Source organism: Crocuta crocuta, unplaced genomic scaffold (assembly GCF_008692635.1).
Source record: "Crocuta crocuta isolate KB4526 unplaced genomic scaffold, BGI_CrCroc_1.0 scaffold174, whole genome shotgun sequence".
NCBI classification, from domain to species: domain Eukaryota; kingdom Metazoa; phylum Chordata; class Mammalia; order Carnivora; family Hyaenidae; genus Crocuta; species Crocuta crocuta.
The window spans coordinates 1,685,922-1,710,930 of record NW_027530330.1 but is presented as its reverse complement, the minus strand read 5'-3'; the positions used below and the strand labels follow the sequence as shown (position 1 = coordinate 1,710,930).

Below are 25,009 nucleotides of genomic sequence, written 5' to 3'. Positions count from 1 at the left end.
GCGAGCAGGGGAGGGTCAGAGAGAGAGGGAGACACAGAATCTGAAACAGGCTTCAGGCTCTGAGCTGGCTGTCAGCACAGAGCCTGATATGGGGCTCGAACCCACAAACCGTGAGATCATGACCTGAGCTGAAGTTGGACACTTAACCGACTGAGCCACCCAGGTGCCTCTAATTCATTTTCTTTTAAACATGTGGAAATTTTCTCTTAGGAGTTTGTCTTTTAACTTCATGATGTCTTGTTACAGTTTACTTTTTTAATTCTAAACCACTAACATTCCTGTTAAAATTGGAAAAAGTTTCCTAAGCTAACGTTATCTCCTAAGCTAGTATCTGCCTTCATATTTCCTCTCAGTGCTTTTACAGTTTCATAATTAACATTTTATCTTTAATCTATCCGGAATGTATTTTTATGGCTTAGAGTTGGAATTTAACTTANTGGCTTTTTTTTTTTTTTTTTTTTTTAATATTTATTCATTTTGGAGAGACAGAGCCTGAGTGCAGGAGGGTCAGAGAGAGAGAGGGTGACATAGGATCCAAAGCAGGCTCCAGGCTCTGAGCTGTTAGCACAGAGCTCTGCTTGGGGCTCGAACTCACGAGCCATGAGATCATGACCTGAGCTGAAGTCAGACGTCTAACTGACTGAGCCACCCAGGCGTCCCGAGCATATGACTCTTGATCTTGGGGTCATGAGTTTGAGCCCCACAATGGGTATAATATTTAAAAAAATTAACTTTAAAAAATGAAAAAATGCATAGTCAAAATAGTTCACTATTAATTTATTAGTGAATCATTTTCAATTTGAATAGTCACATTCACCATAGGTTAAATTTCTGTTTCTGGTTGTGCACTTGTAATTCTGTTTCATTGTTCACTGTTCATCTGTTCAGTTTTATGTTAACTTTTGAGTATATATTGACAACTCATGTTAAAGGAAGAATACTCCCTATCCATTGTTCTTTAAAATTTTTTTTTCATTATTTTGAAGAATTATTTTTCCATGTAAACATAAAATCATGTGTTCCATTTGTGTTCCATTGAAATTTTACCAGAATTCTGATTTATATTTTCATATATTAACTTAAAAAGTGAAGTTTCCATAATGTTGACTCACTTTAGAAATACAGCATATTCTTCTAGTCGGTTTTTTTAATTTTTATAAATTTTTTTTTACTTGACTCACCCCTTTCAGTTTATTTCCAGGTATTTAGTAGTCTTTCTAATTAATAGAGGTTTTCTTCCACAAAGCACTATTTTAAATTTTTCTTATGAAATTAATATTATTTACATATAATTAGGAACAGTAGAGGAAAAGTATATGATACTAACACTATGTTACAAGCATTTTTTAATTTGGACTATTTCCTTCTAGATACAGTATAATCAACAAACAAAATTTTTACCCACATTGCAATCCTTTAATTCAGAAATGTTGATTGCCCATGAAACAAACATGCTGTTTGGTTATCAGTGATATATTATTTGTATTTGCTAAAAATAAATCCACCAAACTTGGCTTAAATTAAGAACTCTTAAGAAATGTTTTGTCTTTCTACCCCTCTAGTTACAAAGTAATAATGCTCCCTATGAAAGTCTAAAGACTGAAATGTACAATCTAGAAAAATAAAGTTCTCTGTATTTGTCCCCTTTCCCTGCCTTTGAGAACACTGGGTACGGTTCATTTGGTATTTATATTTCCAGGCATGTTTTTCATCATAGAAATATTTTTCATTCCCGACTTGCAGTATTTCCCCAATTTGCAACATTTTATGCCATATCATTACAGTGGTTTTTTTTTTTTTTTTTTCTTTTGTAGCTACATGGTATTTTCCACAGTATTTTCTTGAGTAGATGTTCAAATTTATGTACCTGTTCACTTGTTGGCTACTTGGATTTTGCAATGAACATTTCTACGTAGATAATGGTTGGCTAGTCCCTTTGAGTATTCCTGAAGACGAATTCCCAGAATTCATTTCTTAGTTAAAAGATATGCACATTTACACTTTTAACTACCTTTCAGAAATGGTGGTTTTAAAGCCAAGGTATGGATGTCTACATACTTGGTATTTTTCAAGTCCTGTGAAATTTAAGCAAGTCTCTAATTATGTAAAACTTATGGGAATCACTTCTGTAGCAACTTATTCCTTTTTTGAGGATAAAAACAATAAAAGTTTAGCACTTTTATTTGTGCTGATCATGTGCTTTAGAGAATAAACATCAAACCATCCTAATTGCAGTGGTGTATCTCCTGTAAGTACTATTGGTGAATTTGCTTCTGACAAGGATTAGGTGAGTTTCCATTTCATTCCTTAGGTTATCTTCTGAATTATGTAAAAGAACAAAAGAAATCTAGGTGTATAATGCTATAAATTGGGAGACTAGGGGATGCTTTCTGTGGTGTATAAAGTGCACATTTTATTTATTTAAATGTTTATTTGTTTTTGAGAGACAGAGACAGAGCATGAGCAGGGAAGGGGCAGAGAGTGAGAGAGGGAGACAGAATCCAAAGCAGGCTCCAGGCTCTGAGCTGTCAACACAGAGCCCCATGTGGGGCTCGAACCCACAGACCATGAGATCATGACCTGAGCCGGTTGGATGCTTAACTGACAGACACCCAGGCGCCCCTAAAAGTGCACGTTTTAAATAGGAACTGCATGAGCCTTCTCTAGAACTAGTGCTAGAACGACTCCCAGTATGAGCCTATGCTCCATCAGTAATGTACGGATATTGTTTCCCTTCGAACCTCACAGTATTACAGCTCACAACTGGAATACAAACTCCAGAGAATATTATGAAAACACTGAATACCATGTTAAATCATCAAATACTTGATAACTAAAAGAAGTTAAAACCTATGATAAACTTGGGCCTTAGTAATACCACTAATTCTCTGCATGTGATCTTTCCCTGGGACCAATCACTGATAACACTTGGCTTTGTCATCTCAATCTTGTCACGTGCACTGTATCTCCCATTGCAATTTGATTTACAGTTCAAGCAAATAAAATGTCTATCAAATTAGTGGACTCTTTTCCAAATATCTGAATGGTTTGTAAAAAGGAACTTTCTCAAGGTTTTATTAGTTGTTAATCAAGATACTTTAAATGTCTTGTATCCTCATTTGCTTGATCTAATCTTTTTATTCCCACCCCCCGCCCCCCCCAATCTTGGCCTGATACTGAATCTTCTCACAGAATTATAAATAATGAGCTGAACCAAGGCACCACAAACCATGGGCTTTGCAAAACCCAGATTGGCTTAAGTCAGGGCTTCATTTCTTAGCTTTCTATTACCTTGGGCATTTTGTAACTTCTCTGAGTCCTTATCTAAATTGGATACCTACCTCATGGAGTTATTATGAGAATTAAATAAGTTACGTAATCTGTAAAATGGATAGAATGTCTATTCTGGCAAGGTCAGTGCAGATTAGATAGAGTTTAAGTTTTGCTTCTTCCCACTCAGCAAACAGTGATAGTTGAGAAGTCAACAGAAATGCTTTGAAATAAATATTATAATAAAACCCCCGAAATTAGTACTTTAGTACTGATGTAATAGAACTTAGCAAAAGAATGTTTTTTTTTTTTTGGTTACAAACCACTGTTTGAAACAGCCCAAAAAGACTTTCCAACTGAAATTATGCAGCCATATTGTCTTCATTAGAGTAGTCCTAAATTGTCTAAGACACACAGAGATGTTATGACTCCTAGAGTCCTAAATACATTCAAAAAGTTTGACAAACTTTTGTACCCCATGTTTTTACTAGACTGAATTTAAGACCCAAATGCTTACAGAAAGATGGCTTACTTCATTAAGAATGATTGGAAAAGTTTGCTTTAAATAACTTCTCAAGGTGGGATGTTGGACAGTCAAAGGGCAAAACCTTCTATAGGTAATATGTCAGATATACAGTAGTATGTAAAACTAGCATTTTTCCCAAGGCACTCAGCCATTTAGTTGTCAGCAATAATGAATAAGAGATTTTGGTTTTACAGTAATCCAATGTGCAAAGATCTGATTATTAGATATGTACCAAAAATACTTCCTTTCTTGACAGTATGGCTATTATGCTTCTGACTTCCCGAATAAGCTTGGAACTACAACATGAGCAAACTAAACAAATGCTAACTCTGAGCAAACTAAACAAATGCTAACTCCATGATAAAAATACTTGAAACCTGCCTTTATAATTACACACAATCTGCAGTTCTTACACAAAATTCTCTAGGACTTGTAATAGAACAATAACAGTTAAAAACATTTTCAAACTTAAATAAAACTAATCTTCCTGGGATGCCAGTTACCCCTAGAAAAATATGTTCAAGTCTGAATAGGCATTCAGTATATACTTCAGGAAAAAATGATCATGACTTTGAAATGTATTACGAAGTGTATATAGTTTAAATTAAAACTAGAGAAGTCTTTAAGGCTTAAGAACAAGTTTCCTGTTGAGATTGCATAATTTAAATTCCACGTACTTTCAAAACTGTGGGCTATGTATCCTTAAGATTTGGGCACTTTTCCGGCATTCTCTACTTAAATAGAATTTATCAGAAGAAAATGACAACAGGAATATGTGAAATAGCCAAGGTCTTCTAATGATTTACTAGCAAGTTCTGATTTTTCTGATAAATACTTTTATGACTAGAAATTTAAAGATGTTGGTTAACAGGAAAAAAGTATTTTTAAAAAAATGTAATTTTGGGAAAAAATTCCAAATTCTTATATGTCTTTCTCTCTTTTTGTAGTTCAAGGATGCTTACAAGACTGATGGCATCACAGTGGTATAAATATGAAGGGACTACTGAAGAATCTAAATGAAGTACTGTACTATTTGGCTTTAATTCAGACATCTGTTAAAGACTTTCATGTGTTGAAAAAAAGCACAAGGAACAGAGATGTAAGAACATTTCTGTTTTATGCAGTGGTATTAGGTATATAAGGCAGATGCCATATCAAAATTAATACATACTTTAATTCCTGGTTAGGAAAATTTTGTGTATAGCAATTTTGATGGTTGAAAGAGGCTTTACTGTATATATATTTCCCATTAGTACTACTAATAAACTTTAGATTTTTATATGCACATTTTGATATAGTTGTCTTGGGAAAAATTACAGTAAAAAGTTAATTTTTTTAAGGAAAACTTTAAAATTTTACGTTTTTTGGTAAATATTTAAACACATTAAAGTGAAATAACTCCTTTGCTATTTCTGCCTTTTTTATGCACAAAAGAGCAGCACACATCATCATGCCTCAAACTACTTTTTATTTGCAACTACATGATTTCACGCAATTCTTCTAAACAATGACATAAAATAGATTTCCTTGTGTATAAATAACTTACATACTCTCCATAAATGCTCAAAGGTGCTAGAACAGTTTGTCTGCTGCTACAGTGTTCTTGTATCCAACAGAGTTGATGCACAATATATAAATACTCAAGTCCAATATTAAAAACTCAGGCACTTGACTAACTTTAATAAAGTTTCTCAAACTGTATCAATATATCTAAAGTGCATATATATTTTTTAAGAAAGATTATTATCAATAACTTTTTCTATAAAAATAAGTTTGACGGTTTGGCCCATCTAACTTTACTACTATGAATATGAACTTTTAACTTTTAATATGTGGTCAGGCTTATTCTACCTTCTCTCAACATTGACACCAACAGAATCAAAAGCAGCTAGTGAGGTGCTAACATATGAGGATTAATCCAGTGATTCCGGTCACAATGTATTCCAGGAGGAGGTACCCATGTTACTGGAATTGGGCGATATGGTTTATTCTTTCTTCCCTGATTTGGATAACCGAATGGAATAGGAGGAGGGTAGTGATTCTGATGGCCATTCCCTCGGTACATTCCTGGCTTTTTTCTGGGCAAAGGGTGCCACACTGGAAGAGGTGGGAAGATCAATTCTGAAATCTGCATGAAAGAGAAAATAGTCAGTTAATTCAGAGGAAAAATCAGTCACATTATATAAAAAACTTAGGTGAATTTCCAGATTACTCATTAAAGGAAAACAAAATTACTCACCCATACCCTTAAGAGTAGGTCTAAATGACATTCCTATGATCAGATCTAAATATGTTAAAAACTTCATATATTGTAAGTGATTGATTAGTTTTCTTAATGAATGAAAATGAGTAAAACTCAAACACCACTCTAAAACAATCAGGAAAGATCAAAACAGAATGAATGGAAGCTTGAAAGGACACATCATGTTTTAGACCAGAGGTTTCCATAGCTAGTGGGTTAATAATAAGGAGTACCTAAAAAGCTTTTAAAACACAACATACATTATGCCCTACCCCTGTTCTACTGAACAATAACAAACTTTTAGGAATAGAGGTCAAGTACTCTGACCACAGTGCAGGTGATTCTGACGTTGCCAGTTTGTGTTTTGGAACAACAAACAGTCTTAGATTATCCCCTAAGTAAAATGGGATATCAAGTTCACATTACTAAAAAAATCATCAGCAATTTTGTACCCCCCTGCTCAGAATGCTGTACCTCATGACTAGGAGTTTCTGAATTCTCTTTTTAAAATGTTTATTCTTTTTGAGAGCGAGCGAGAGCTCAGGGAAGAGAGAATCCCCAGAAGTCTCGCCACTAATCAGATGCAGGGCTTGAATCCACAAACCAGGAGATCATGACCAAGCCAAAATCAAGAGTAGGATGCTTAACCAACTAAGCCACCCAGGTGCTCCTGAATTCTCTGATTTCTAATCTGTTCTTAGTACAGGTATTTTAAAATTTATACTCTGTATAAAATTACAGTCCTATGACAGAAAATACAAAAGATATAAAAAGCATTACATGGAAAGTCCCTCTGATTACCAGCTACCCAATTACCCTCTAGAGGCAACTTACATTATTTTTTTTGTGTATACCCTTAGAAATAATGCATGCATATATTTAGATATACATCTATACCTACACACATTTTAAAAGGCATTTATATCAATACATGAAGTCCCTTTTTCATTATTTTACAGCTAGATGTAATGCAACGACTATGCCATAACTAAATTAACTAGTGTCCTACTGATAGAACTTTCAGGCTATTTTCAATGTTTTACAATTAAAAAACAATGCACACCAAAGAAAACAATGCTGCAATGAATAACCTTAGTACATTTAATTCTTTTCTAAAAAACTTTTAATGTTTTTATATATTTTTGAGAGAGAGAAAGCGTACTAGCAGGGGAGGGGCAGAGAGAGAGGGAGACAGAATCCAAAGCAGGCTCCAGGCTGACCTGTCAGCACAGAGCCCGACACGAGGCTTGAATTTGTGAACCACAAGATCACCTGAGCCAAAGTCAGATGCTTAACCGATTGAGCCACCCAGGCACCCCAGTATAGTTAATTCTTGATTATATATAATAATGTGGAAATAAGGCAGAATTCAGAGTTCAAACTAATAACTGGCCTATAAAACAAACAGGTAGCAAAATGGAATGTTTTCATTTTTTACGCTGGGGTGCTTGGTAAGGTTTTAAAACTGTCAGAAGACAAAGTTCTGGAGCTTACATTACCCTTTCTAGTTAATACTAATATACTACAGGCAAGCACTATACTGATTTCCATCACCAGAGTTTTCTCTGTTTGTGAACTTTAATAAAATCATCCGGCATGTATTTTTTTGTGTATGGCAAAATTCTTTTGCTCAACCAAATGTTTTTGGGGTCCTTCCATATTGTGTCTAGTATTAGTACTTCCTGTTTTATTGTTGACTATTATTCTATTGTGTTAATACCTCACAATTTTTCTTCCATTCACTTGTTAATGGACATTAGGATTGTTTTCCATTTTACTATTATGAAAAAAGCTGCTATAAATGTTTTAATACATGGCTTTGTAAATATTTTCATTTCTCTTATTAAATACTTAAGGGTATAATTGCTAGGGAATAAGGTAGATGCATATTTAACAAGTTAAAGAGTTTACAAAGTGGTTGTACCATTTTACACTCTCACCAATAGTTGATGAACCTAGCTACTTCACATCTTTGCCAACAATTGGTGGCAGAGACTTTAATTTCAGCCATTCAGGAAGAAGCAGTGTTTCATTGTGGTTTTAATTTGCATTTCCCAGATGACAAATAAGGTGATGTATACATTGAGAATATTTTGTCCCAGTCTACGCTTTGCCCATTAATTTTAATAGCTTGTCTTGATGAGCAAAAGATTTTTAATTTTGATGCAGTCAAATTTATCAAGTTCTTTTCTTGTGTTTTTATATCCCTTGGAAGATATCTTTGCTTATCCCAAATAATAAAGATATCTTTTGTATTTTCTTCTAAACGTGTCAGAGTTAGCTTTTACGTTTGGGTCTATGATCCACCTCAAATTAATTTTTGTGTGTGTATGATGTCAGATAGTAGTTAGCTTCACTTTTTCCCATACATAGATTATCCAATTGTTTTAGTACCAGTTCTTAAAGACTTTCCCTCATTGAACTGCTATGACACTTTAGGAAAAAAAAAAAAAAAAAAAAGACTGAACACATGTAGGTCTATATCTGGAGTCTCTATTTTGTTCCATTAATATATTTGTGTATCTTTATATCTACCACACTGTTTTGTTTTGTTTTGTTTTGTTTTGAAGCATATTTATTTACCTTGAGAGAGAGGGAAGGGAGAGAACCATAAAAGCAGGCTCCGTCCACAGTGTCAGCACAGAGCCTTATGCAGGCCTCAATCCCACGGACCGTGAGATTATGACCTGAGCTGAAATCAAGAGTTGGATGCTTAACTGACTAAGCCATTCAGGCCACCCCCACACTGTCTTGATAGACATACTGGCTTTATATTAGTGTAAGGCCTCTAACTTTATTCTCCTTTTTATAAATTTTAGAATCAATGTGTCATTTTCTAGAAAAAGTTTGCTGGGATTGTGATTGATATTGACTTCAATCTTTATATCACTTTGAGAAGAAATGATACAATATTCACTTCTTTATAAAAAAAAATTTTTAATGTTTATTTTTGAGACAGAACATGAGCAGGGGAGGGCAGAGAGAAAAAGAGATACAGAATCCAAAGCAGGCTAAAGGCTGAGCTGTCAGCACAGAGACTGACACAAGGCTCGAACTCACGGACCAGACCGTGAGATCATGACATGAGGTGAAGCCAGAAGCTCAACTGACTAAACCACCCAGGCACCCCATAAAATCTTTACTTAATTAGTAATCTCCTGGGGTATCTTCCAAAAAACGATGGGGCACCTGGGTGGCTCAGTCGGTTAAGTGTCCGACTTCAGCTCAGGTCATGATCTCGCAGTTCATGGGTTCAAGCACTGCATCAGGTTCAGTGCAGGCAGCTCAGAGCCTGGAACCTGTTTCAGATTCTGTGTCTCCCTCTCTCTCTCTGCCCCACCTCACCCCACTTGCTCATGCTCTGTTTCAAAAATAAATAAAAACTATAAAAAAAAACCCCCACAAAAAACGGACTCCTCAGAGAAAAAAGTCCCCAACCTAGGAACTTTTTATCCTTACTTTGATAATCCCCCTTTAAAACCTTTTAGTAATGCCAGCTTCAAGATGAAAAAGTGGATAGGAAGAAAAGATTAAAGTGAGCCACTTGCACCAGCTTTCTACACAATGGATTGTAACAGCCTGGCTTCTCTGTCATGAAAAATTTTGTCAAGGAAAAACGTTTCATTTTAAAAGCACATGAAAAACACTTCAATTTCCATGCTTTTGTTATAATTTTATCCTAAAAATTTCTTAACATGGGGAGAAATAAATACAATTTTATTTAAAAGGAATATCTAAAAATTAAAGGTCAATTTGCTTGTAAAAAAACTGCCATATTATGAATGAATTCCAGGCAATTTAACAACAGCAATAGGGAGAATATATCACACAGAGGGGAAAAAAAAACCCCAAATATTTATGGCAAAAGTCTTAAAAAAATGATCTCTGAAATACAAATATGTTTATTTATCTATGTAGGGAATCTCCCAGGAGAATGCAAAAATAACTGATGAATTACTTCCATGGGAAGGCACAGGACTGGTGATTGGCAGACGGTGAGGGGGACTTGGTCACTAGTATACTCTTTTACACTGCTTGAAGTTGTTTTTTAAAAGGAAGTACATGTTATATTACAATATGAATATATAGATATATGCCTAAAAATATGATAATCATCAGAACTAACCTTCCTCGCAAGCCTAGGAAGGATAATTCAACAACTGAAAACAAAAAAACAGAGAAATAAAAAAACTAAGGTATACTGAAAGTATGTTCATTATATAAATGTATGGTGAATGTAAAGATTTCATTTCTCATACTTAAAACACTGATTTCTTATTAAGGTTTAAGTTCTTATTGTAGCCCAAATCCGATGCTCTCACAAACCTGATAGGTTTCATTATGTCTGATTAAGGCCAAATTAAGAAAAATAGGTATATTTTAAAATAAACTCAGGGGTCCCTGGGTGGCTGAGTTGGTTAAATGTCCAACTCTGGCTCAGGCTATGGTCTCATGGTTCATGAATTTGAGTCCTGCATCGGGCTCTCTGCTGTCAGCACAGAGCCTGCTTTGGGATCCTCTGTCCCTTCACTCTCTGCCCCTCCCCCAGCTCATTCTCTTTCTCTCTCTCAAGATAATTTAAAAACTTAAAGAAAAAAACAACCTCAAAATAAGAAAAAAGTACAAATAAGGCGCAACTGAAAAGATTTCCTAAAATTTTTGACATCTCTTTTCTGTTAAAGCCTATCACTGTTATGAGTGTACGCATACACACACATACACAAACACACATATAGGAATATATTTGTATATAAAAATATTTGTATATATCAGATAGCAGTTAGGTTCATTTTTTTCCATATATAGACTATCCAATTGTTTTATTTTANAGCGAAAGTCGGACGCTCAACCGACTAAGCCACCCAGCGCCCCTATCCAATTGTTTTAGTACCAGTTCTTGCAGACTTTCCCAATTGAACTGGTTATGTGTATTTATATATATGTAATATATATATTTCTTCATTCATTCACTCATTCATTCAGAGAGGGAGCACCCATGAGTAGTGGAGGGGCAGAGAGAGGGAGAGAGAATCCTAAGCGGACTCTATGCCCAGTGCAGAGACTGATGTGGGGCTTTATCTCACAACTGTGAGATCATGACCTGAGCCAAAATCAAGAGTCATACTTACTGAGCCACCCAGGCACCCCGAGAAATTTTAAAAGTATATTAGGGGCACCTGGGTGGCTCAGTCAGTTGAGCAAAAGACTTCGGTTTAGGTCATGATTTCATGGTTTGTGGGGTTAGGCCCTGCCTTGGCCTTTGTGCTGACAGCTAGCTCAGAGCATAAAGCTTGCTTCGGATTCTGTGTCTCCTCCCTCTGGCCCTCCCCTGTTTGTGCTCTGTCAATAACATAAATGTTAAAAAAAAAAAGCATATTAAATGTTCCTTGGTGTATGGGGTATAAATAATAAACAAATTTATATATTTAACTCTTCAACTATTGTATGTAAAGGAATCTTGTTTAGACTTAAGTGAGAAATTAACTCCTGTATAATTCAGTAAAGTTTCTCTTTAATCATGGAGAGAAGATTAAAACCAAAGGTATTAATTGGAAGTGTTGAAGGCTACAAAAAAAATGAATGCCTATTTTTTAATACGATAAGGATTTCTAAAATATCATGATTTTTTCTATTCTTTGCCACATTTAAAAAAAATGTTTATTTTTGAGAGAGTGAAAGAGCAAGCGAGAGCAGGCAAAGACTGAGCTGTTAGTGCAGAGCCCAACGTAGGGCTCAAACTCACAAAGCATGAATTCATCAACTGAGCTGAAATAGAGAGTCGGAGACTTAACCAACTGAACCACCGAGGGGTCTCTCTTTGACACATCTTTTAAAATATATTTATGTTAGGAGTGCCAGGGTGGTTCAGTTGGTTGAGCAGTCAACTCTCGATTTCAGCTCAGGTCATGATCTCACAGTTTTGAGATTTAGCCCCGCGTTGGGGCTCTGCACTGGACGTGGAGCTTGCTTAAGATTCTCGGTCTCTCCTTCTGCCCCTCTCCCCTGTTCACTTGCTCTCTCAAATAAAAAATTAAATATATATTTACATTAAAATTTAAAATATCAAATTAAAAATGTATAAATTTTCATAAATATATTATTAAAATTAAAAAATATATCCTCATTCTAAAAATAAATAAAATGTTTTTCTCCTACTTATTGAGTAGTAGTAAAGCAGACCCTCGATAAAGTGACTCAGGATAACTATTTACATCTCAGAGAAGCAGCTTCTTTTTAGTGTACAAAATCAAGAACTGTGATTCAAAATCTCCAATCAGAAATCCCGGGCAACATGTGCCGGACTACCTGGAATGACCTGGCAAGCCCTGCTCATGACCTTTAATAGAGAATTGATCCATGGTTACCTGGTACACAGGGCTTGGGGTTGCAGTCACTGAACTGGGCTTCACTTCTACTTCCTTACTTGTTTCTTCATCTGAAGAGGAGGATCCTGAATGATAATCAGAGGTAACTTTATCAAGGGCCCTAGTAACTTTCTTGGAGATTTCATCCTTGTTCTCATCCTCATTTTCAAAGCTGGCAACAATGAATGCGTTGTTTTTCTCTCCATACCTAAAAATTAAAAAACAACAACAAAAAAAACCCCTTACACACCTTGAAGTGCCATTAACAAAAGCAAGAAATTGTCCATAAAAACTAATTAAACAGGCCTGGACATGCCATTGGTCCAAAGCAAAGAAGGAACCGTCCCAGAACTTAACCCTATTTAAACCACCTACGTGCCAAAAGGCTGGCCACGATTTTCTACTTCTGGCCTATTTAAGTGCAAATAAGTGATTCCATTCTCTTTCCCAATTTTCTTTCCTACCACCTCCTAACAAAAATAGTTGTTTAAAAAATCTATGAGAAATTCACAGTTCTGATTACATTTTTGTATGTACCATTAACCTGGCTATACAGTAAAATTTTCTCATGAATTTTTAGCTGACTACTGTAATATAGATACTAGTGATTCAAGTCACAAATCAACTAGACATCCCTTTGAGATTTACTTTAACATGATTAAATTAAAAGGGGGTCTGAGTTGCCTATATCCACAATGACAAAATTTAGAACTGAGGCAACTGAAAAATAAATACACACAAAATACTGTTGACGAAAATAAAGGTATTTTCCTGAATTATATTGCTTACAAGGAAAACGGCTAACTTCTCATCTTTATTTTTTTTTAAAAAGCAAAATGAGCCTTTTAATTCTGCCAAAACATTTTTAAAGCCTTGAGCTAAGAAAAATAATTGGAATATGTAACTTTGGCTGTTGGTTACTAAAAAAAAAAAAAGAAAAAAAAAGAGGAAAATAGGGGTGTGTGGGTGGTTCAGTTGGAGCCAAAGTGTCCAACTTTGGCTCAGCTCATAATCTCAGTTTGTGGGTTTGAGCCCTACGTTGGGCTCTAGGCTGACAGCTTGGACCTGGAGTTTGCTTTGGATTCTCTTGCTTTGTCTCCCTCTCCTTCTTCCTCCCCTGATTGTGCTCTGTCCTGCTCTGTTATCTCTCAAAAATAAATAAACGTTAAAAAAATTTTAAAAAAAGGAAAATATATTCTGCAATGAGGGAAAATAACAACGAATCATAAAACTAATAGTTTTCATGTGGAGCATAGGAGAAACCCACAAATCTATTTAAATAGATTATACAACATAAACACTCTGAAACTATTTCTAATAAGTGTCAAGGACAAAGAAAATGGGATTGCTAAGCAGCTCTTACACAACAAGTAATTAAAATTAGAAAGACAAAGTGATTTTATGCTTAAAAAAACAAAAACAACCTTGACAGAAAAATAGGGTTTACTATAACTATGTTAAATAATTTCATTTTGAGATAACTCTTATCTCAAATTATTTCTGAATCAGGATACGTACAATAAGTAAAAGGCCAAAGTGCAATAAAGCCTTCGAAAGTTTTACAGAGACCATGTAGTCTCACAGGTGAGTTTTATTTCTTTATATAGCTGTGCTGTCTTCCATTCTCACACAGGCTAAATGGGGCCATAAGTGCTACCTAATATGGGACACGACTCCCTTTTCTATTCTTTTTCAGTTTACTTCATACAAGGAGTTGCTACAGATGGTGGAAAGAACACTGAACATGTTTCTGGTCTGGCTCTTCCACTAACTAGCTCTGTAACAAGGGGCAAGTCATTTATGTGTCCAGGCCTCGGTTTCCTATCTGTTAGGCAAGAAAGCTGAGAGCTGGCTGGGTACTGGTTGGTCTTCAGCTAGCGAATTCTCTGGTATAAGATGCCTGAGCAGTTGGGTAAGTTGTTCACAACACAGAATTCCTGTACTGTAATTTCAAGTTTAAAACTATAATATAATTTTATCAATGTAAATTTACCTCTCCATCCCATCCATATATTAAAGATTCAACAAATTTCAATACAAGATTCAATTCATGTTAATAACGTCAGCGATATTAACAAGAGGCTTAGGCCTACTTTCAGTTTTTGCCTATTAATGAAATCAAAATTCAAGTAAAACAGAAAGGCAGGCAATTTGAGAAAAATCCCTGCTTTTGTAGAAACTGAAATCTAAATCAAGGGCAGACATCTAATGATTGAAGGATCAGCTAGTTCTATTAGGTTCTGCACCTTTCCCTCTGTAGTATTTTGGTATGAGGGTTCTTGTCATGGTAAGGGAAGCTGTTTATTACTGTGACATTAGAGTTTGCAGTTAATGTCTTATAATTAATAATGGACAACTTTGAACCTTTCCATTTTTCAACCACACACTGCTAAACATTAAGTCCATTTTAGTTAATTTGAAACAAATTAATAGTATCTAATACTCTAGATCAGGAAAAGGATACTAGAAATTCTAAAAAAAAAAAAAAAGGTACAGAATGTTGAGAGGATAATAAAGCTGTCACCTATTCTCAGGCATTCTCTTTGTAGAAAGGATCCATTATCTATTCTGTATCTCTTCACATAGTTCATTAAATAATAACCTTTTAACTACATTAACATTTTTTGCACACTTCCAATGTTTTATCCTGATGGAATAACTCATACTATGAAGAATGTTAATGTTCTCTTTGAGTGCATTTCAATTTTTTTTCATAACTTCACTTTCTAGTGTACCACTGAGTTGTTATTAATGACTCAGATATTTGTTCCATTATATAACTGCTAGATCAGCTTTGTTTTAATTTTCAGAATATTTATCTTTATAGTTCTGGTCCCGAAGCACTATAATCAATATTGCAATCTCCTCTATTAACTTAGAGCAATCACCTCTACTCAATCACCAGCACGTCTTTGTTTTTGGAGTTCTGTTATCACAGAATGAGTAACCCACATTCTGAACGTGATTTCTTTTTTTGTTGTTGTTGTTTATTCACTTATTTTGACAGAGAGAGAGAGAGACAGGCAGAGAGAATCCCAATCAGGCTCTGCACTCCTAGCACAGATCCCATCATGGGACTCAAACCCACAAAACTGTGAGACCATGGCCTGAGCTGAAACAAAGAGAAGGATGTTTAATGAACCGAGTCACCAAGGCGCCCTTGAAGGTGATTTCTATTAGCTGTGAAAATAATACCACATCACAGCCAATTGTTGGCAAAATTTTAATTGTATGTAAAATTATTAAAAAGCTACTGAATGCAAAGATTTTCTTATATTAATAAGATGAAGGCACAATAATTTTGCATTACCTGGCATTAATAAGTAAGGAAGTATCCACCTAAATATAGTATCTGTTTAACTAGAGTTTTCATCTTTCAGTGCCAAGACTTAGTTTAAGTCATTTCAAATAAGTATGTCCAAATGTTTATACAATTATCCAACTTCATTTTTTAAAAATGTTTATTTATGAGAGAGAGAGAGAGAGAGAGAGAGAGAGAGATCGAGGGAGGGAGAGAGTGCACACAAGTTGGGTAGAGGCAGGGAGAGGGAGACAGAATCTAAAGCAGGCTCCAAGCTTTGAGCTGTCAGCACAGAGCCTGACGTGGGGCTTGAACTCACAAACTGCGAAATCATGACCTGAGCTGAAGTCAGATGCTTAACCAACTGAGCCACTCAGGCACTCCTACAATTATCCCACTTCTTAAACATAACTTTGGACACAGAAACATTTCCCTAATGATTCATGATCGTTATATTAAATAATACTCTTTATGTGAGTAGGTGCTAATACATCTGGGCCAACTCTTTAGCTTTTTTGCTCCTGCCTCCACATTAAGACTACATGATATATTTTTTAGTAGCTTTATAACTACATGAAAAAGCCCCTTTCAAACACTGCTTGTGATTTTTATGGCTGAAAACCTACAGAACTAAAAGAACTGTGTGTAAAATAAGAGTCAGGATCTAAGTGTAGGCCTAATAAAAAAGTAAGCAATTTCAATAGAGTAACTTTGTGATAACAATTTCTTGTATACTAAGGTCCTCTGCAAGGGTTCAGTGGCCAAAATCTACAAAGTCTGACCTTGGCCTAAGATGAGTCAGTCCCAGAACCTAAAAATGTTTGACCTTCTTGGACCAAAACTTGAGATGTCTTGCTCTTCTTTTTCTGAGAAAGTAGTGTTGGAGAATCTAGTACCTAAGTTTCCCAAAGCAATAAGTTTACAATGCCAGCTTTTGCCAAATAACTCCATGAATAATTCGGTGGAAGAATTACCATGTATTTTTGGCATGACATGTCATCATCTCTACTTTTATTGTTGGAGATCAGATCAAATTCCATAGTCCACCTCTGGAATACATTATGATTACATCAAAAAGCATCTCTACTAGATTCAACAGGTGAAGTGCACTTAAAAACAAAGAGAAATATCCTAAAGGAACAGCTGTAGGAAATCACTCACAGGGGTTGCAAGCATCTCCTCATCCTATTTTCTTCCTGCATGGAAATGCCCTTCCCATCATGTTACCTAGTCAACTGTATCCTCCACCCAGCTCAAGTATCACTCAGCATAGTACTAAGCAGAGTACTGCCCAGCAGAGGCAGTAACTTTCTCCTTTGTGCCACCAACTACTGCATTTTGTACATATTTCTATTATAGTATAAATCACCCTACTGTAATGTGCTTGTTCTTCCTTCTCCCTTATTATACCCTGAACAACCTGACAGCAGAATGCTACTTTCATTTTTTTAAAACCCCACAATGAAGAACGCCTGGTCCACAATAAATGTTTTCAGAATGAATGGAATTGTTAGGTATCACACTTAACACTCACCTTTGTATAATCTGCTCATTAAAAGAGGAGAAATAATCACCATTGTAAAAACAAAATCATGAAAATATTACTTGGTTACTTAAAACCAGAAACAGGGAGGAAGGCAAGAGTAGAAACAAAGAGAGGGAGGGAAGGACAGAGAGAGAGAGAGAGAGAGAGAGAGAGAGAGAGAGAGAGAGAGAGAATCCCAACTAGCCACCATGCTGCCAGCACAGAGCTGGATGCAGGGCTCAAATTCACAAACCATGAAATCATGACCTGAGCCCAAACCAAGCTTAACAAACTGAAGACATCCAGGTGCCCCAACCAAAAGTTATTACCCAGTACTATTTGGGATTAACTTATCTCCTCCTTTGAAGAGGGGAAAGACATGTGCACCACCAATGAAAGAAAATAATTGGCTGTCTAAATTCTGCTTTTTGGTCTATAATAAACTTAGTGGAACCCTAAAACCCTGCCCAATCAATTTTTAAGTTTCTTTAGCTCATAAAACAGGAATGTAACCAGTCCGTCACCTTCAGATTACTTTACAAAACTAACAACTGAGAAAGTAAAAACCTGGCTATAAAGATACAAAGGCCGGTAGTACCAGAGAGAATTTCATAAAATCAGTTCCAGTGTAGTAATCTGTTCACCTGGCATGTGCAAGAACTTACCGACAGCACACCTCACATGGATCTACCCACAGAGTGAGTTCCTTTGGCAAGCCTAGATCACTGTACAGGATGCAGCTGTTCTCACAGGCTTTCAGGACATCAGGATCAACTCTCTGAAACTTATTGACACGAATGCATCTACAACAAAGTAGAAAAATGTTAATAGCTTTAACTGAATTAATCATAAACCTCATTATTAGTATTTGCCAATGTGAATTTAAAACAAACCCTGGTGGAGAACCCAGGAGCATATGTATCCTAAACAGATAATAAATACAAACTAAAGGCAGAGAGGAAGTATGAGCAAGACTACTCAGCCTGGTGGAAAGAGGAGGGCTTCTGTGCGAGCCCAGAGAAATCTGAAGAACTGGCTCTACTTCATTTTAGCCAGAAACTACTCAATCTCACAGGTACATGAAATGAACAAGGAGGATTATAAAGTTGCATGAAATTACTTAGAGCCCAAAAGGTAGTATTAATAGGCCAAGTTACTATATAACAAAACCTCCAACTAACAGAAGACCTTAATCAATATTTCAAATATTTTGAAATATCTTGTGATTTGATCATTTCCTTGCTTATACATCCCAAATAATAAGTGTTAAGAAAGGTGTCCTTTTTCTTACCTATCATTGTTCTATAAATATAGAATCAGTCCAAGACACAGAACTATTCCTATCACACAGTTAAGATTAAAATATAATCCAAAGTGTTACTGGTTTATCATTTGTTACCAAAGGATTTTCATTTAAAAAAAAAAAGTTGTCAAAATAACTGAAAAAAAAAATTAAACCAATACAGCCTCTGTTCCATTTTTTAAACCTAAGAAATACCACATCTACCTAATGGAATGCTAAAAGATGGCTCTCAGCATGAATGCAAAAATACATATTAAGATAAGCATTTTGATTATGTAACAGAAATAGTGGCTACAATAAAAGTATTTACTGCCTATAACTAAGAAATCAATCAAGAGAAACCAGGTTTTAGTACCAGTCCCAGCACTTATTTATTGCGTTAATTTAGATTAAGGCATTTCCCCTCTTTCTCAGATACAAAGCTCTAACATACAGAACATACAAGTTTGCTAATATAATTATACCATTAAATAAAACGACATCAATAGAAAAACATGCTATTTAAAGTTTTAAAAATTATTTTATTAATTGATTTCAATTTTCATTTACAACAGTGAAAAAATTCTCATTAACAGCAAATACAGATTTCTAAATAATAACTCTTTCTGAAAGTTTACTATAAAATGGACAGTTTCCAAGATACTTGAATGTATACTTCTTTTAATTTTCAAATTACCCTGTAAGTTAGATACCACTTCCCCACTGTAAGAAAGGAGGCAGAGTCTGAGTTCTTTGACCAATATCACAACTACAAAGTGGTGAATTCAGCTGTCACATCTGGACAAGACTCTAAAATCTATTTTAATATTAAATACTAATCCTAACATCACCATTAACAAGTAAGCAATTCAGAGTAAAAAAATTATTTTATAGCATGTAAGATGCTATTTGTTCCTTTCTTTAAGATGGTCCTATGTTTACAAATTCCCATGTTGTGTAAGTTGATTCAAAAGCCCCATGTGCCCTAGGATCAAAAGCAGTTATAGGTCATGGAGACAGATCTCCTAGAAGTATGTTTTTGTTACCTACAATAAGGGTGATGTAGGCTCTAAGCTTAAAAAATATACATGTAAATAAAGATGCTTAGACACTCTGTTTCAACAAAATTTGCATATTTTACATATTTTTGTGCTGTTTTTTAAAACTCTATACTATGACTACTCAACCATTAGCCAGTCTTCAAAAAAGATTTTAAAAGCTGCATAAAAGCAGACTATCATTTACTTAATGTTGATAGTTATTTCCATTTTTTTGCAATTATAAAGTATAAGAAACATCCATATTCATACATATTTATCTGCATTTCTGATTATACTTCTAGAAGACTTACTTTTCAAAGAGTATGAATATTTTTACAGACCTTAATATTGTCAAATTGCCCTATGAACGCCTCTTATTTGTATATATTGTGGAGAAACTATTTTAATTTATAAACACTTTAGAAGAAAATGAACACTTAAAACCTACTCCATGGATTCAAGAGTCTTACTGGTTAATCCTATATTATATTCATTTTTATAACAATAACAACCAACCATTAAGTCTAATAATTTTCTATTTCAAAGACAGCTTCAAATGACTCAATAATGATACTTCTGATCATATGCCAATTTAATCCTGTTTAGATAATTTTTTTCCTCAAGTTTTCAGAATTAATGGAAATGAAACTGTACACTGTCTGACCTTTAAGCATTTACTTGACAGTGTCTCCTTTTTCAGTAATAGTAAAAAGTTGGCTTGGCACTTCCAAAAGTCTTTGTCCAATGTCAATTACATCAGTGTAAAAGCCTCAACAGCTCACAAAAGCTGTTCACTTTATCAGAAATGAAGATGTGCAGAAAAAAATTAAGAGAATCAAGTGAGAAGATAAAAAATATCTGGAGTCTGCTTTATATAGAACATCCACATTTCTACTTTAATTCATCACATTTTTCAATTTACTAGGAAACTTCCCTGGATAAAAATGAAGAGGAAAATGTATCAATAAATTTGATTCTTTCTTTTTAATAGAATACATGAGCACTTGTGGCTTTTAGCAAATGAGAACTAAACAAATCATTTTCACTTCCCTTGTAGATTCCCTGAATAGTCTTGCATTTGTTAGAGCTCGGATACTGAAAGGAAGTCCTTCTTACATCAAAGCACAGAAGTGCTGATGGGGGGTAGCAATATGCATAAATAAAGGAATTTCTGTAGTCACACTGTTTTTATTTTTTTGTGGCCACCTCCACAAATGGGGTACTGTTTGACAGCTGAGTTTATTTAGCAGAACCCAGGTTCTCAATACAGTGGACACATATATAATAGGGAATGAGCATGCCAGGACATGTTTTGTAGGAGCCCGCTTTTTAAGCTAAAAATGAATTTTTTTTTTTTTTTTTACAGTTTATTTATTTCTGAGAGAGAGTGAGTTCTAGCAAGGGAGGGACAGAGGGAGAGGAAGACAATCTGAAGCAGGCTCCAGACTCTGAGCTGTCGGCATGTGGGGCTCGAACTCATGAACTGCGAGATCATGACCTGAGCCAAAGTCGGATGCTTAACTGAGTCACTCAGGCACCCTTAAAATGTAACTTACAAACCAGAGTACAACAGACAGCTGCAAGTGAGAGTTACTTTCCCTCTAACAGACAAGGCAGTGGTCAAACTGTGGTATGCAGAAGCCTGAAAGAATTTAGGGTCAGTGAGGCCTGACTTTAAATCAGAGCTAATTTTTACCAGTTGTGGGTCATAAGTTACCTTCATCAGTGAACAAGTCATAGCGGTTTCTACCATAAAGAATTATGCATAGTATAAATGCAATTATTCCTGTGTCAAAAATGCATTACGTGTCTAATACTACTAGTTCTTTTTTGCCATAAAACTTTTATTTTTTTCTCAAAAACATGTAACATGTGATTTACTTGTAGAAACAAAGAAACTCATTTCTTTCAACTTTTACTGTGCCCATTTATGAGTTAAGTTTTAGTAGGGATCTTCTAAAATTGTGAAAACCCTCAAGTACCTGTGATACATAAAGAAATGCACTCAAGCAGAGGCCAAACTATAATTACAAGACTAGCTCCCACGAGCCGACAGTATTGGCCTCCCAAATCCAGACAGTGGGACACCAACAACAAATACCTGTGTTTTAAAATGTGTAAGGAAAAAAAACCCCCAAAAAACAAAAAAACCAAAGTCATCCTAGAGTTCTGCATTTTATGGATAAACTGTGAAAGAAATAGACTGGACACCCTTCAGTCCTCTGGCCTTGCACTCATTTCAGGTGCTATCAGGCTCTCCACTCAGTCGAATCCAACTGTCCAATCTAATCCTTTACCTGTAGGCCTGTCCTTTTGATGGTTTTTCTGGATACCAGTGATTTTTATATTTTTCTTGAAGTATAAGAGTCAATTTCTCAGCAAACCTCTCAACTGCCTCTTTTTTCAACTTATCATGTTTTCGAACTAGCCTTGTGAAAAAGAAGACAACAGCAGCAATTTCGTTCTTCATCTTTCCCTGCAAAGATAAAACAGTTTTTCTCAAAAAAACGGAAACATAAAAACTGGAAGATAAAGCTCTGCAGATATCCCTCCTCCACAGGTTCCCTTTTCTTATCTTCTGTTTCATTGGCTCAGATCTGGAATAGCGAACAAAAAATCACTAATTTATACCACAAATACCTTATTATAATACTGTCTAAGAGTCTTATCACTTAGCTTTGTGAGGTTCAGTAAAGAGAGCACACCAAATTGCTCCTGTTGGCTAAAATAAAATCAGAGATATTATATACTTTTTATTAAATTTGTCAATATTTAGCTACAATAATTTAAGTTTAAAATTCTGTGAAAGAAGTTGAACTTTAAAACACAAGTCCACTTTGAATACCAGTATTGTATAGCTACTATAGAAACAGTGGCATTTCCTAAAAACGTGAAGACAGAATTACCAGAAGACCAATCAGTTCTACACTCAAAAGCTATGTATACGCAAAAATGAAAACATACTTCTACACAAAAACGTGTACACAAACGTCAACATTAGCATTATTCCTAACAGCCAAAAAGTAGAAGCACCCAAAAGTTAAACTGATGGGACATCTGTCAATTGATGGACAAATAAATGTGGTAAACACATGCAATGGAATATTATTCAGCAACAAAAAGAGGAATATGATATACTGATAATTGCTACAACATAGGTGAACCTCAAATATGCTGTGTTAGGGGAAAAAAGGCAGTTACAAGAGACCAAATATTATATGACTTCATTTATAGGAGTTTTCCAGCATATGCAAATCTGTATAGACAGAAAAGTAGTTTGGTGGCCTAGGGGCAAGAGTGATAATGAACTATAGATTTTTTAAAAATTTTATGTTTATTTATTATTGAGACAGAGAGAAGCAGAGCACGAATGGGGGAGGGACAGAGAGAGAGGGAGGCACAGAATCTGAAGCAGGCTCCAGGCTCTGAGCTGTCAGCACAGAACCCGGAGAGGGGCCTGAACCCACAAACTGTGAGATCATGATTAGAGCCGAAGTCAGACGCTTAACTGACTGAGCTACTCAGGTGGCCCTGAACTGTAAACTTTAAATGTGTATGTTGTATGCTCTGTGAATCCTATCTGAATAATAAAGCTGTTACACATAAAGAAAAAAATTCAGCAATGGGTTTCTAGAAGCATTCTTTCAGGAACAGAAATATATTTAGCTAAAAAATACGACCCAAAATAGTGGGTCTTTCAAAACATATTTAAGAGAGTGGAAATTCAGGGTCATCCACAGAAAAATCAAACTAAAAGAACTAATCAGAGATTTAGCTACATTCTGGAACCACCTCAAGAAAGACTCTTTAAATGGCAGATATGATTTATCATTGATTAATCCATAAATGCAAAATCCTTGCACTGGGATTGTTTCGATGTATATTCTGGCTTTACACGATGAGCTCATTCATTTGGCTGCTCTAAGTAACCTGGAGTTATTCACATGCTGCATTTACTAAGCAATATCGCCCTTTCCAGAGCCAATTATTAAAGACATATGGCGTCTGCTATATTTAGTATAAAAACCAACTAACCTAGCTGTAAGTTTTTGTGTTTTCCCACATTTGTTTTCTCAAACCTCTTAAAGTCTCTCTTCATAATGTGATTCCTTTACTCCTTGTGCAAATTCAAAGATCAAAATGTCTCACTGTGAAAGAAATTCTACAGTTATCTGAGAAGTGTGCTGGCAGCCATACCTACTCTGATCCTGGATGGGAAGACACCAAAACCTTCCCCCTGGAACCCTAGAACGTCAGCTACCAGACAACAGGTACTGGGTTGCACATAAGAGTGTGCAGGTACACACAATCCCTGCCTTCTGCAACTGCTGTGAGGCATCCTCCTGAAAAAAAATGTTGAGCCATTTCTACTTTATAAGGCTGTATTTATATTCTACTGTGTTATGATGGAAAAGATAACCCACTGCAATTTAATATACAGTTTGGGATGAAAGTTGCTTGCTGATGGAACTACATTAGCTTCCATCTCACCAAAGAAAACAAGGAGCCACACTAAAGAAAAGCACTGAAGCCTTAGCTAGATCCTCCTCCCCATTCATTAAATTTGTCTATTATGTTCTACATATCTGAGCTCAGGGTTTTGTTCTCATTTTTGTTGTTATGTTTCCTATCAAAAAATTAAAAAAAAAAGGAAGAAAGAACCACTTAGTGGTTGCTATTGGTTGTAACACAGGATGAGTCATATGAAATTACTTTTTTTTTTTTTTTTCCGGTTTGAAGGAATGATGCCTGGAATAGCAGAAAAATAAACCCACTCCCACCAATTAGAATTCTGGGAGAACCAAAAGGTAAAAGAGGGAGTTACACAGTCAGAAAGAGAGAAACTAGAAGCAAGCAGGTCCAATAAGACCAAAGGCGTCCTAAGTAGCCGCAATTCCTCCACCCACACTGCGAGCGAAAAGCTCCCATTTTAAATATCGCTCGGTGACGTCATCCCGGGACGTAGTCACCGCGGCGGCGGCGGCTCCTCAAGTTCTACTTTGTTCCACAGGCTCCTCGGCTCACGGCGGCGTGCACAAAATCCAAAGGAAAACCAAACTCAGCCTTCCAGGAGTTTATAACTTTGTACTCTTCCCTGTGTGGTAACGAAGGGCTGATCGCAACCGTTTCTAGAACCAAATATTCCTGATAGACGTTCCCGAGGTTGAGGCGGCGGGGATCCCGGCCGTGGGGGTGAGGGGCCCTTGACCGGCCTCCGCGGCGTGACAAAGCGGGCTCCGGGCGATGAGGAGAGGCAGGACTTCCCACGGGGTCGGGACTCGGACTTTTTAAGCCATCAAAACCTGCTGCTCAGCACTCACGCTTGCGTTTTAAGAGTGCTAGGTGAGTAGGCATCAAACATCTCCACCCACTCTGGGAAGAACGGCCTGCGAGCGCGTCCAACTTCTGCAATCGCGGTTTTCCCCGAGTTACGGGGGGGGGGGGAGGGCCCCCGGAC

At 35.9% G+C, this 25,009-nt stretch overlaps 2 protein-coding genes and 1 long non-coding RNA gene across 6 annotated transcripts in view; 2 read left to right on the top strand and 1 right to left on the bottom strand.

Moving 5' to 3' along the window:
* Positions 1 to 5,081, top strand: part of CXADR (CXADR cell adhesion molecule) — a 51,966-nt gene extending 46,885 nt beyond the window's left edge. For all 4 annotated transcript variants that reach the window (XM_077765641.1, XM_077765640.1, XM_077765637.1 and 1 more), the window contains one exon: positions 4,744 to 5,081. Coding sequence is in view for 1 of the 4 variants with exons in the window: in XM_077765640.1 (XP_077621766.1) it covers positions 4,744 to 4,785 (42 nt within the window). In the remaining 3 variants the exon portion in view is untranslated. The remainder of the gene's footprint in view (positions 1 to 4,743) is intronic.
* A 163-nt stretch (positions 5,082 to 5,244) lies between these two features.
* Positions 5,245 to 22,057, bottom strand: BTG3 (BTG anti-proliferation factor 3). The gene is made up of 4 exons (XM_077765642.1): positions 21,849 to 22,057; positions 17,895 to 18,032; positions 12,404 to 12,611; positions 5,245 to 5,924 (listed from the first exon to the last, which is right to left on the bottom strand). The coding sequence occupies exons 1-4, from the start codon at positions 22,019 to 22,021 to the stop codon at positions 5,685 to 5,687; spliced, it is 759 nt and encodes a 252-aa protein (XP_077621768.1). The 5' UTR covers positions 22,022 to 22,057; the 3' UTR covers positions 5,245 to 5,684.
* Positions 22,058 to 24,781: 2,724 nt separating this feature from the next.
* Positions 24,782 to 25,009, top strand: part of LOC144232784 (uncharacterized) — an 8,439-nt gene continuing 8,211 nt past the window's right edge. Inside the window, exon 1 of the long non-coding RNA XR_013335514.1 lies at positions 24,782 to 24,894. This is a non-coding gene — a long non-coding RNA (uncharacterized LOC144232784). The remainder of the gene's footprint in view (positions 24,895 to 25,009) is intronic.